This window comes from Bombina bombina, chromosome 6 (genome assembly GCF_027579735.1).
Source record: "Bombina bombina isolate aBomBom1 chromosome 6, aBomBom1.pri, whole genome shotgun sequence".
In the NCBI taxonomy this organism is placed as follows: domain Eukaryota; kingdom Metazoa; phylum Chordata; class Amphibia; order Anura; family Bombinatoridae; genus Bombina; species Bombina bombina.
This window is the reverse complement of record NC_069504.1, coordinates 37,285,591-37,300,325: the sequence shown is the minus strand read 5'-3', so window position 1 is coordinate 37,300,325 and position 14,735 is coordinate 37,285,591. Positions and strand designations below refer to the sequence as shown.

Genomic DNA, 14,735 nt, shown 5'->3' with positions numbered 1-14,735 from the left:
AATAAACTCACAGAATAGGTTTCTCCCTGTACTAAGGAAAGTGGAAGAGTCTGTCTTATAGTTAGGCTACTCCAGCAGGAAATATTGGTCCAGAAGAGAGAATTTCAGAAAGAAAGGAATTTATCAGGTAAGAATAAATTATGTTTTCTTTCTAAGGTAGTGAGAGTCCTAAGCTGTGGAGTCCACATAAAAAATAGAGGGACAAAAAGAAAAGTATAGTCACCTATTTCTAAGCTGCCTCAGTCAAAGAAAATACATCAAAATGATACAATTTTGTGCAAGTATACGATGACCAAGCTACAGCCTTGCAAATTTGCTCCACTAAAGCCTCATTCTTGAAGGCCCAAGAACTAAAAAAAGAATAAGTTGAGTGAGCAATTCATAAAGGCGGTGTCTGCTTCGACTCCATGTAAGTCCTATAGATCAGACTTTTTAACCGTGTTTCTAAAGTCACCAAAGTAGCCTTCTGACCCTTATCTATGCCAGAGAACACAACAAATAAACTACAGGATTGTCGAAAATTCTTAGTAGCTTGCAGATAACATTTTAATGACCTGACATCCAAATTATGCAGCAATCCTCCTTTGGACATTTTGAATTTGAATAAAAAGGATGGAATCACAATTTCTTAATTAATATTTTCCATAAGAAACCACCTTTGGTAAAAAAAAAAACAACAAAAAAAAAAAAAAATTGGACAGGGTACGTAAAATGTTTTTATCCAGATGGAACACCAGATACAGAGCATTAAAAGAAAGGGCTGACAATTCAGATACCCTTCCGGCTGAAGAAATAGCCAATAAAAATAAAACCTTCCAAGATAAAAGCTGAAGGTCCGAAGAATGCATGGGTTCAAATAGGTGAGATTTAAAAACTCTTAGAAGCCAAGTGTTAAGACTCCAAGGGGGAGAAATTGGTTTGATCACAGGTCTGATTTTAACCAAGGCCTGAACAAAGGCTTAAATATATGGAAGCTGAGCCAACATCCTACGTAAAAAGGACAAAAAGAGGTGAAATGTGACCTTTCAAAGTTCTGGACAACAAACCCTTGTCTAAGCTGTCTCAGAAGAAGCACAATTGGAGGAAACTGATAAACTAGACGAAAGGGCCAAGAAACTGCAGAGCATATATCAATCCTGCTTCAGGATTTCTCAACCTCTAACCCTATTTTAAAAGCTTGTAGTTTAGGTGAGACACCATCAAGTAGATGTCTGGCAGACCCAAATGATGAACTAACTGATCGAAAATGTTCTGATTGATTGCTCCGAGTGCCGACGATATAAGTAATCTGCTTCCCAATTGTTGACTCCGGGAATATGAATTGCTGAAATGGTACACTGATGAGATTCTGCCCAAGCTCGAATGCAAGATACCTCCTTCATTGCTAGGGTACTACAAGTACCACCCTGATGTAGGCTACAGCCGTGATGTTGTTGGACTGAAAACATATTAACAAGACTGGTTTGAGAAGAGGCCAAGCATGAAGAACGCTAAAAATTGCACAGTTCTAAAATGTTGATTGGTAACCTCACCTTCTGAGGGGACCAAACTACCTGAGACCTCCGAGAGCCACCGACCGCACCCCAGCCCAATAGACATGCAAACGTGGTAATTTCCCACAATGGATGTAAAAACATCATCCCCTGAGAAACTGCATCTGGGGAAGTCCACCAAGAAAGACTTTCTGACAGATGGGTCGATAAAAATAATCCGAGACAGATCAGAGTGGTCTCCATTCCACTGCCTTAGCATACAAAGTTGTAGAGAACGCAAATGAGACCTTACAAATGGAATGGCATCTGATGCCGCCACAATTAGACCTATTACCTCCATACACTGAGCTACAGAAGCTTAATTAAGAGATTGTAGATTCAAACAGGCAGATTGAAGTTTGAGAGTACACTGAAACATTAAGAACAGCAGCATGTAAACTGAATCTATGATCACTTCCAGAAAGGACACTTGTGAGTGGAGACAGAGAACTCTTTGTTAGGTTTTATTTCCAGTCATATGAAAAGCTTGTATTAAAATATCATCCAAGAGCTACAGCGATGCCCTGAGCTCTGACAACAGACTGAAGAGCACCTAGAACCTTGATTAACCCCTTAATGACCACAATGTACCCTGTATGTCACTGGTCGTTAAGGGTTTTTTCAGGACATAATAGCACAAGTCTAGCAAGAACACGCTTTTAATGCCCTCCCTCCAGCAGGCTTTGTGGAATAGAGCAGTCTCAACGCTGGTGGCAAGACCGCGCTATAAAACAATCAAGTCCCAAAAAAAGGCCAGCGACATACAGGGTACGTCGCTGGTCCTTAAGGGGTTAATATTTTGGGAGCAGTGGCTAGATCAAAGGGAAGAGCTACAAACTGATGTCTGTTCAGAAAGGCATAACAAAGAAATTGGTTATCTTTGTCTACAGGAATATATGTATCTTTCAAATCTATGGTTGTTATAAACTGACCTTATAAAACCAAAGCAAGAAAAGATCTGATCATTTCCATCTTAAAAGAGGGTCTTTAGATACTGAATGGGTCTGAAAGTTCCCTCCTCCTTTGGAAGAATGAACAGATTGTAGTAAAATTTGTTCACTTGATCTGAGAGAAAAGCATGGACTATAACTCCCAAGTCCTCCAGATGATGAACACATTGAAGAAATGTCAATCTCTTTTCTGGTCTCTTTGAGACATGAGACAAAAGAAACCTCCCTCGAGGATGCCATGATCGAAAACCTATCCTTTTCCCCTTGAGAGATAATCTCCAATACCAAGGGATCCTGATCAGACAGCAACAATTCTGGGTCGGGGGCTGCACCTTCATGCAGATTTTGCATTTGAAGGAGATTTTTTTTGGATTGCTGGACTTGTTCCATATTGGGTTAGGCGTGCAGTTAGACTTGGAAAAATCAGATATCTGGGAAAAAGATGATTTTTAGTTCCTGGAATGACAAAAGGAGTGAAATAGTTTATTGGATTTGCCCTTGGATCTATATTTTTTTTATCCTGGGGTGAAAAAAGTTCCCTTGCCACCAATAACAGTGGAAATAATAGAATTCAATCTAGGACCAAACAAGTTTGCTAACCTTAAGAACTTTATATGTTCTTGAATATCTCAACGGATACCAAATTATACAGGGAATCACACCAGAGGGGATGCTGCACCTGCAACAAAAGCAATACCTACAGCTGGTTGAAACAACAAACCCCCTTGATTAAAGGCTTTCTTGAGATATCTTTCTAGCTCCTATACATTGGATCTCTAAAGGAAGTGCTATCCTTCAGAAGAATCATGGTTCTTTTAGCCAGAGTAGAAATAGTTCTGTCTACCTTTGGAATAGTTTCCCAAAGTTCAAAATTGGAAGTTGGGACCTTAAACAATTTGTTAAATTTTGGAGAAGGAATAAATGGGACTCCAGGCTTATCCCATTCCTTAGAGACAATTTTTGATAAACCAGCAGGAACAGGAACATTTTTTCACAAATTTAGATTTTAAGATAATGTCTAGTTGCTGAACAGTCTTATCCTCAACAGGTTTTGGATCCTGAATCAAAAATTAAAAGATGACTCCTCAGATTCCTGACCTGAATGAGAGGTCAAGTCTTCTGAAGACAACTCACCCTCTGAGATGGAAAAAGAAGCATCAGAGGAAGACACCTGAACTGGGTTGGCAGAAGAATGAAGAATAGGTACATCACCCTTACCCTAAGAGCTAGAGAAAATACAAATATGTTTACTTGAAGGTGGCATAGCAGCCAAACCCTCAGAAATAGTGGGCTTTAAATAATCCTTAAATCCTAGAGAAAAATCAGTAGCATATTAACAGCATGGAGGCATATAGAAGTAGAAGTAGTCTTCTGAGATTCTAATACAGAATTTACTACTACAAAGTAGTACTACATAGATTAGCCGGAGGATAGACCGTGATTAACAAAGCATACACTTGTAAGATGGCAAAATAAATTCTGTGCCTACCCTATAAATGGGTCTAACCCAGGCCAGACAGTGCCAGTTTGCTCCATAATGAATATATAAAGTTAACAAGACAGATACGGTACAATGAAAGAATAAATAACATATAATGTAGTAGCAAGAATACTGATAAAACTAAAGCACTATAAACAGTATGACTAAATGGTAATAAAACTTATGAAAACATTCCCAAAAATGAATGTTAATACAAATAAATTGCGTAATCCCCTTAAAAACCACCCTACTTTGCTTATGGTATAGCGATTTTACCCCCTCCAGGAAAACTACTCAGCAGGGAACAGCGTTGCTGCAACAAAAGATGGGGCAGGGCAGCGAGAAAGCTCGCATAGACGAGTTCTGAGGGCACAAGATTGTAATAACTTTCTCCGTGCTGCAGGATTTACAGTGCATCTGGACTCACTAACAATCTTTTCCTGTGTGAGAAATGCGCTAAGCGTTATTTAAATACAATCCGCATCCTCAATTAGCTACCTCACTGCAGTGAGCTGCAAGTCATATACAGATAGTACTCAGAAAAGTTTCTCCCTATGAGGGAATAAAGAATCAAAATCCTTAAGATGTTGAATAAAATCCTGAGCACCTCTATTTTCACCTGCTCCTAGAGAGGCAAAAAAAGGCTAGGAAGTACAGGGACATAGGAGGGATATAAGCACTCTTGGTGTAGGGTGTTTTTGCCTCCTCCTGGTGGCCAGGTGATGAATTACCAACAGTAAGGAATTGTGGACTCTTGCCACATTAGAAAGAAATAAGAGGTTACATGCCTAAATTTGGTGCTTGTATGGTGGCACTAAGTTCTCTTTTAGGGCTCAATAAAATGTTGCATGAGTTTATGTGAGTGTAAGTGAGTGTATGGGGTATATATTCTGTTTAAAGAATAGGGATACATTTGGAGCCGCAACAATATAGCCCCCTCTACTGCGTTTCATATGGCCCTCCACTTTTCTCAAATGAATATTTTAAGTGTCTGAACAAGAGGAAGATAGTATTTTCATCTTATATGAGCAATAATCTTGATTAAGCAGGATACGCGAGAGCTTCTAGAGCTTTATGAGAAAGGATAAGAGGAGATCCTGATTATGTGCCTTATCAGTGCAATAACGCAGGTACAGTATATCATTTTGTTGTCAGCTATTTGCACAAGCCAGAACAATGGCAGGTATCTAAATAAAGCATTGCTCATTTGATGTTTGAAATATATATATATTCTCACGTTATCTTTTAAATTTGCAGTCCCTTAAATAAATAACAATTCCAAAGTGGCCCCTCATGTGACAAAGGTTGGGCATTATTAAAGTTACATCAGCTTTAGTTTCACAATAAATAAAACATTTGCTCTTGGGCATGGAGAGAATCCAAAACTATTTTATTTCCCAGTAGGGCTGCAACTAACGATTATTTTCATAATCGATTAATCGGCCGATTATTTTTTTGACTAATCGGACAAAAATAAATAAAATCTTTTTTTTTCCTATATTTAAAGTAAAATCCACATACTGAGTGTTATAAATATAAACTAAAGACTAAAACTTTACAACTTTACATTATCACAACTGTTGGTCCAATTTTTTAAGCAGCAGAACAAATTTTTATAATTAAGCAAAACAAAACCGCAAAATGTTAGAAAGAGACTATCACTGTTTATAACAATCTGTTAACTTTTCAGAAACTTTGCATTAAAATGCAAAAATATCAACATGGACACATGCTCCTGGCTGAGGCTGGCTCTTTTTTTTTGCAAGCTATTTTGCCTGCATCAGAGAAGAGACGCTCAGATGGTGTTGAGGTGCCTGAGATGCATAAGTAGGGTTTTGCCAGTTTTACCAAGGTGGGCTATTTATCTTTGTTAGCTATCCACCAATGCAAGGGGCCTCTTAAAGTAAGCCTGGACTTCATTCTGACATAAAAATATCTTGAATATTATTATTCTTTATTTATAAAGCGCCAACAGATTCCGCAGCGCTGCCCATGGGTACAAGGATAGAAGTACAATGGAGAAACAATACAATAAAAGACAACATTTTACAGACAGATACAGGGGGAATTGAGGGCCCTATTCCCGCGGGAACTTACAATCTAGATATCTATATGCAATGGTAAACAACCAGCTATAAAAGATTATGGGAAAAAAAATATCTAGTCCACTCTTAAAATAACAGATATATACTTACAGAGGTTGAATTTGGTACATATTCCAATTAATTAAAAATTATAAATAAAAAAAAAAGGCAAAAGGGCTAAAGACTATATATCAGTAACAGGACGCAGCCTTACACATTTATCAAAAGAGTACATATAATCAGCAATAGCAAGCAATCCACTAAAATTGTGTAAACAGGTAATAGTGACATCAATTCATATAACAAATGCCATCAATCTAGGGCTAAATGTAAATAACAAGTTCAGCACTATATCATGCAAAGCGTAGTCCTAAATCACCTGATTTAATATAAACAATACAAATTATGACTCCTATTTTATTTTTGGGTTGCACATAAGCCAGGAGTAGTTGTAAACTTAAAAAGAAACATATAGTGTCCTGAAAAAGTGAAAACTAAATGTCTGTAGACGTCCTTTAGGCTAAGGACATAACCATAAAACACAATACCATGTGCAGGAGCTCATCAGCGTGAAGCAGCTGGTGCTGTGCACAGACCAACTAATCGATTATGAGATTTGTTGAAGCTCTATTTCCAAGTTGTTAACCAAAAAGTGCCAAAACATAAGGGGTATTTACAGTCAGTAGTGTCTCTTGTGATTGAAACATTTGCAGGAGCAGTTTTAAGAGTAGCTGATATATTCTGGAAGATGCACGTGGTTTAAGACACATTCTGAGGGTCTGAACAACGTGTACAGCTTTTAGTCTAGGTAGTTTTGTACTCACCCAGCTCAGTGCGAAAAGTCTCCTTCTGGCTGCTCCAGTCTGGGTTGTCATTCTCACACTCCTGTCGAATATGCTCAATAAGCAGGTACATGACGCTCAGCAGCACCCTACAGAAAGAGAATCAAAGTCAAAGAAAATGCTCAAAACATGAAGGGAGTTGTCATGCATTAAGTGGAACATTGCTCATATAACTCAAACCCCCCAAAATGTATGCTTACCTGATAAGTTAATTTAATTCATAATATTGACAGATCATAAGACCACATGTCGGGTTAAACTCCACTCCACTAGGAGGAGGCAAAAACACCAAACATAACAGGACTTTTATTCCTCCCATTTTCCCATAATCCCTCAGTAAATATGTTGGTTAAGAGAAAGGAGAAAAGATGCAAACCAGTACTTGCCACCAAATGTACAAAAAAATAAGGCTGGATCTTGTGGTCTCTCCCCATTATAAAAGGAAATTAATTTATCAGGTAAGCATACATTTTATGTTCTTTCATAAGATGGTGAGAGTCCATGAACCATCAAATGGTGAATCCTATACCCAAGCTGTGAAGTCCAGATGACCACCATCAAACAGGGTGGGATAAAGTCTCATTTTAGAAAGTCTAGGAAGTGGAAAACTGATCTAGTCGAATGGGCTGCAATGTGTTTTGGAGGAGAAGCCTTGTAAATCAAGAGTTTTAGCAAAAAAGCTAAAGAAACGGCTGTAGCCTTCTGGCTTTTGTGTGGACCGGAAAAATACATTTGAGGATTGACTAAAATCCTTTGAAACATGTAAAAACATAATTTATGTAAGAACTTACCTGATAAATTCATTTCTTTCATATTGGCAAGAGTCCATGAGCTAGTGACGTATGGGATATACAATCCTACCAGGAAGGGCAAAGTTTCCCAAACCTCAAAATGCCTATAAATACACCCATCACCACACCCACAATTCAGTTTAACGAATAGCCAAGTAGTGGGGTGATAAAGAAAGGAGTAAAAAGAATCAACAAAGAAATTTGGAATAATTGTGCTTTATACAAAAAAATCATAACCACCATAAAAAGGGTGGGCCTCATGGACTCTTGCCAATATGAAAGAAATTAATTTATCAGGTAAGTTCTTACATAAATTATGTTTTCTTTCATGTAATTGGCAAGAGTCCATGAGCTAGTGACGTATGGGATATCAAATACCCAAGATGTGGAACTCCACGCAAGAGTCATTAGAGAGGGAGGGATAAAAATAAACGACAGCCAAATGCTGAAAAAATAATCCACAACCCAAAATATAAGTTATTCTCATGAAGAAAAGAAAAACTTAAAACATCAGCAGAAGAATCAGACTGAAACAGCTGCCTGAAGAACTTTTCTAGTTTTCTACCAAAAACTGCTTCAGAAGAAGCAAATACATCAAAACGGTAGAATTTAGTAAATGTATGCAAAGAGGACCAAGTCGCTGCTTTGCAAATCTGATCAACTGAAGCTTCATTCTTAAAAGCCCACAAAGTGGAGACTGATCTAGTAGAATGAGCTGTAATTCTCTGAGGCGGGGCTTGACCCGACTCCAAATAAGCTTGAAGAATCAAAAGCTATAACCAAGAGGCCAAGGAAATAGCAGAGGCTTTCTGACCTTTCCTAGGACCAGAAAATATAACAAATAGACTAGAAGTTTTTCTGAAATCTTTAGTAGCATCAACATAATATTTCAAAGCTCTTACCACATCCAAAGAATGTAAGGATCTTTCCATAGGATTCTTAGGATTAGGACACAAAGAAGGAACAACAATTTCTCTACTAATGTTGTTAGAATTCACAACCTTAGGTAAAAATTCAAATGAAGTCCGCAAAACCGCCTTATCCTGATGAAAAATCAGAAAAGGAAATTCACAAGAAAGAGCAGATAGCTCAGACACTCTTCTAGCAGAAGAGATGGCCAAAAGGAACAATACTTTCCAAGAAAGCAGTTTAATGTCCAAAGAAGGCATAGGCTCAAACGGAGGAGCCTGTAACGCCTTCAAAACCAAATTAAGACTCCAAGGAGGAGAAATTGATTTAATGACGGGCTTAATACGAACTAAAGCCTGTACAAAACAGTGAATATCAGGAAGTTTAGCAATCTTTCTGTGAAATAAAACTGAAAGAGCAGAGATCTGTCCCTTCAAGGAACTTGCAAACAAACCCCTATACAAACCATCCTGGAGAAACTATAAAATTCTAGGAATTCTAAAAGAATGCCAAGAGAATTTATGAGAAGAACACCATGAAATGTAAATCTTCCAAACTCGATATTAAATCTTCCTAGAGACAGATTAACGAACTTGTAACATAGTATTAATTACTGAGTCAGAAAAACCTCTATGTCTTAATACTAAGCGTTCAATTTCCATACCTTCAAATTTAATGATTTGAGATCCTGATGGAAAAACGGACCTTGAGACAGTAGGTCCGGCCTTAACGGAAGTGGCCAAGGTTGGCAACTGGACATCCGAACAAGATCCGTATACCAAAACCTGTGGGGCCATGCTGGAGCCACCAGCAACACAAACGATTGTTCCATGATGATCTTGGAGATCACTCTTGGAAGAAGAACTAGAGGCGGGAAGATATAAGCAGGTTGATAACACCAAGGAAGTGTCAGCGCATCCACTGCTTCCGCCTGAGAATCCCTGGACCTGTACAGGTATCTGGGAAGTTTCTTGTTAAGATGAGAGGCCATCAGATCTATTTCTGGAAGACCCCACATCTGAACAATCTGTGAAAACACATCCGGATGGAGAGACCACTCCCCTGGATGTAAAGTCTGACGGCTGAGATAATCCGCCTCCCAATTGTCTACACCTGGGATATGAAACGCAGAAATTAGACAAGAGCTGGATTCCGCCCAAACAAGTATCCGAGATACTTCTTTCATAGATAGGGGACTGTGAGTATATGAAGGTATATGAATCGGAATATGAAGGTAAGCATTCTGCAAGTCTTTTGTAGACATATAATGTCCTTGCTGAACAAAAGGCAGAATAGTCCTTATAGTCACCATCTTGAAAGTTGGTACTCTTACATAACGATTCAAAATTTTCAGATCCAGAACTAGTCTGAATGAATTTTCTTTCTTTGGGACAATGAATAGATTTGAATAAAACCCCAGGCCTTGTTCATGAAAAGGAACCGGCATGATTACCCCTGAAACCTCCAGATCTGAAACACACTTCAGGAAAGCCTGAGCTTTTACTGGATTTACTGGGATGCGTGAGAGAAAAAAATCTCCTCACAGGAGGTCTTACTCTGAATCCAATTCGGTACCCCTGAGAGACAATGCTCTGAATCCATTGATTGTGGACAGAATTTATCCAAACATCCTTGAAAAACCTTAACCTGCCCCCTACCAGCTGAGCTGGAATGAGGGCCGCACTTTCATGCGGACTTAGGGGCTGACTTTGGTTTCTTAAAAGGCTTGGATTTATTCCAATTTGAGGAAGGCTTCCAATTGGAAACAGATTCCTTGGGGTAAGGATTAGGTTTTTGTTCCTTATTTTGACGAAAGGAACGAAAACGATTAGAAGCCTTAAATTTACCCTTAGGTTTTTTATCCTGAGGCAAAAAACTCCTTTCCCCCCAGTAACAGTTGAAATAATATAATCCAACTGAGAACCAAATAAATTATTACCTTGGAAAGAAAGAGAAAACAATCTAGACTTAGATGTCATATCAGCATTCCAAGATTTAAGCCACAAGGCTCTTCTAGCTAAAATAGCTAAAGACATGGATCTAACATCAATTTTTATAATATCAAAAATGGCATCACAAATAAAATGATTAGCATGTTGCAGTAAGCGAACAATGCTAGATATGTCAGAATCAAATTCTTGTTGCGCTAAATTCTCCAACCAAAAAGTTGAAGCAGCTGCAACATCAGCCAAAGTAATCGCATGCCTAAGAAGATGACCTGAATATAAATAGGCTTTCCTTAGATAAGATTCAATCTTCCTATCTAAAGGATCTTTAAAGGAAGTACTATCTTCCATAGGAATAGTGGTTCGTTTAGCAAGAGTAGAAATAGCCCCATCAACTTTGGGGATCTTTTCCCAAATCTCTATTGCAATTGCTGGTAAAGGGTACAATTTTTTAAACCTTGCAGAAGGATTAAAAGGAGTACCTGGCTTATTCCATTCCTTAGAAATCACGTCAGAAATAGCATCAGGAATAGGAAAAACCTCTGGAGTAACCACAGTAGGTTTAAAAACAGCATTTAAATGTTTACTGGTTTTAATATCAAGAGGACTAGCTTCCTCAATATCCAAAGTAATTAACACTTCTTTTAACAAAGAACGCATATACTCTATTTTAAATAAATAAGTAGATTTGTCAGTGTCAATGTCTGAGGAAGGGTCTTCTGAATCAGATAGATCCTCATCAGAGGTGGATAATTCATTATGCTGTCGGTCCTTTTAAAACTTCTGATAAAGTTGATGAAATTTCAAAGACCTCTTACGCTTATTAGAAGGTGGAAATGCAGACAAAGCCTTCTGAATAGAATCAGTAACAAATTCTTTAAAATTCATAGGTATATCATGTACATTAGAAGTTGAGGGAACTGCAACCGGCAATGTACTATTACTGATAGAAACTCTATCTGCATGTAAAAGTTTATCATGACAACTATTACAAATGACATTTGGAGATATAATCTCCACAATTTTACAACAAATGCATTTAGCTTTGGTAGAACTGATGTCAGGCAGCAAAGTTCCAGCAGATACTTCTGAGGCAGGATCAGATTGAGACATCTTGCAAAATGTAAAAGAAAAAACAACATATAAAGCAAAATTATCAATTTCCTTATATGACAGTTTCAGGAATGGGAAAAAAAGCAAATAGCATAGCCCTCTGACATAGCAAAAGGCAAGAGGCAAAAGCAATGGGGCAATAAATAATGGAAAAAAATTGGGAGCCTAGTATGACGCACAACGCAATTGAAAAATTTTTTGGCGCCAACTATGTCCGGAAATGACACACTCTCGTCACTAGCGACGCAACCCTGTGTGAACCCCTGCGTCAAGTATGACGCCGGAAATGACGAACTTGCATCAACGGACGTGCTCTTCGCGCCCAAAAAATTTTTGCGCCAAGAATGACGCAATAAAGTGTAGCATTAAGCGCACCCGCGAGCCTAAGACAGCCTGCAATTTGAACAAGTAGTCAATTGAAAAAAACATAATTTATGTAAGAACTTACCTGATAAATTCATTTCTTTCATATTAGCAAGAGTCCATGAGCTAGTGACGTATGGGATATACATTCCTACCAGGAGGGGCAAAGTTTCCCAAACCTCAAAATGCCTATAAATACACCCCTCACCACACCCACAATTCAGTTTAACGAATAGCCAAGAAGTGGGGTGATAAAAAAGTGCGAAAGCATATAAAATAAGGAATTGGAATAATTGTGCTTTATACAAAAATCATAACCACCACAAAAAAAGGGCGGGCCTCATGGACTCTTGCTAATATGAAAGAAATGAATTTATCAGGTAAGTTCTTACATAAATTATGTTTTCTTTCATGTAATTAGCAAGAGTCCATGAGCTAGTGACGTATGGGATAATGATTACCCAAGATGTGGATCTTTCCACACAAGAGTCACTAGAGAGGGAGGGATAAAATAAAGACAGCCAATTCCTGCTGAAAATAATCCACACCCAAAATAAAGTTTAATGAAAAACATAAGCAGAAGATTCAGACTGAAACCGCTGCCTGAAGTACTTTTCTACCAAAAACTGCTTCAGAAGAAGAAAATACATCAAAATGGTAGAATTTAGTAAAAGTATGCAAAGAGGACCAAGTTGCTGCTTTGCAAATCTGATCAACCGAAGCTTCATTCCTAAACGCCCAGGAAGTAGAAACTGACCTGGTAGAATGAGCTGTAATCCTCTGAGGCGGAGTTTTACCCGACTCAACATAGGCAAGATGAATTAAAGATTTCAACCAAGATGCCAAAGAAATGGCAGAAGCTTTCTGGCCTTTTCTAGAACCGGAAAAGATAACAAATAGACTAGAAGTCTTTCGGAAAGATTTAGTAGCTTCAACATAATATTTCAAAGCTCTAACAACATCCAAAGAATGCAATGATTTCTCCTTAGAATTCTTAGGATTAGGACATAATGAAGGAACCACAATTTCTCTACTAATGTTGTTGGAATTCACAACTTTAGGTAAAAATTCAAAAGAAGTTCGCAACACCGCCTTATCCTGATGAAAAATCAGAAAAGGAGACTCACAAGAAAGAGCAGATAATTCAGAAACTCTTCTGGCAGAAGAGATGGCCAAAAGGAACAAAACTTTCCAAGAAAGTAATTTAATGTCCAATGAATGCATAGGTTCAAAGGGAGGAGCTTGAAGAGCTCCCAGAACCAAATTCAAACTCCAAGGAGGAGAAATAGACTTAATGACAGGTTTTATACGAACCAAAGCTTGTACAAAACAATGAATATCAGGAAGAATAGCAATCTTTCTGTGGAAAAGAACAGAAATAGCAGAGATTTGTCCTTTCAAGGAACTTGCAGACAAACCCTTATCTAAACCATCCTGAAGAAACTGTAAAATTCTCGGTATTCTAAAAGAATGCCAAGAAAAATGATGAGAAAGACACCAAGAAATATAAGTCTTCCAGACTCTATAATATATCTCTCTAGATACAGATTTACGAGCCTGTAACATAGTATTAATCACAGAGTCAGAGAAACCTCTTTGACCAAGAATCAAGCGTTCAATCTCCATACCTTTAAATTAAAGGATTTCAGATCCTGATGGAAAAAAGGACCTTGTGACAGAAGGTCTGGTCTTAACGGAAGAGTCCACGGTTGGCAAGAGGCCATCTGGACAAGATCCGCATACCAAAACCTGTGAGGCCATGCCGGAGCTACCATCAGAACAAACGAGCATTCCTTCAGAATCTTGGAGATTACTCTTGGAAGAAGAACTAGAGGCGGAAAGATATAGGCAGGATGATACTTCCAAGGAAGTGATAATGCATCCACTGCCTCCGCCTGAGGATCCCGGGATCTGGACAGATATCTGGGAAGTTTCTTGTTTAGATGAGACGCCATCAGATCTATTTCTGGAAGTTCCCACCTTTGAACAATCTGAAGAAATACCTCTGGGTGAAGAGACCATTCGCCCGGATGCAACGTTTGGCGACTGAGATAATCCGCTTCCCAATTGTCTACACCTGGGATATGAACCGCAGAGATTAGACAGGAGCTGGATTCCGCCCAAACCAAAATTCGAGATACTTCTTTCATAGCCAGAGGACTGTGAGTCCCTCCTTGATGATTGATGTATGCCACAGTTGTGACATTGTCTGTCTGAAAACAAATGAACGATTCTCTCTTCAGAAGAGGCCAAAACTGAAGAGCTCTGAAAATTGCACGGAGTTCCAAATAGCTCCCCAACCTGTGAGACTTGCATCTGTTGAAATTACAGTCCAGGTCGGAAGCACAAAAGAAGCCCCCTGAATTAAACGATGGTGATCTGTCCACCACGTTAGAGAGTGTCGAACAATCGGTTTTAAAGATATTAATTGAAATATCTTTGTGTAATCCTTGCACCATTGATTCAGCATACAGAGCTGAAGAGGTCGCATGTGAAAACGAGCAAAGGGGATCGCGTCCGATGCAGCAGTCATAAGACCTAGAATTTCCATGCATAAGGCTACCGAAGGGAATGATTGTGACTGAAGGTTTCGACAAGCTGAAATCAATTTTAGACGTCTCTTGTCTGTTAAAGACAGAGTCATGGACACTGAATCTATCTGGAAACCCAGAAAGGTTACCCTTGTCTGAGGAATCAATGAACTTTTTGGTAAATTGATCCTCCA

At 38.5% G+C, this 14,735-nt stretch overlaps 1 protein-coding gene across 1 annotated transcript in view; it reads right to left on the bottom strand.

The window, feature by feature from the left end:
• The window catches only part of STRIP2 (striatin interacting protein 2), a 165,819-nt gene that overhangs the window by 120,339 nt on the left and 30,745 nt on the right, over window positions 1-14,735 (bottom strand). The window contains exon 2 of the mRNA XM_053716370.1: window positions 6,871-6,977. Coding sequence (XP_053572345.1) covers window positions 6,871-6,977 — 107 coding nt within the window. The remainder of the gene's footprint in view (window positions 1-6,870; window positions 6,978-14,735) is intronic.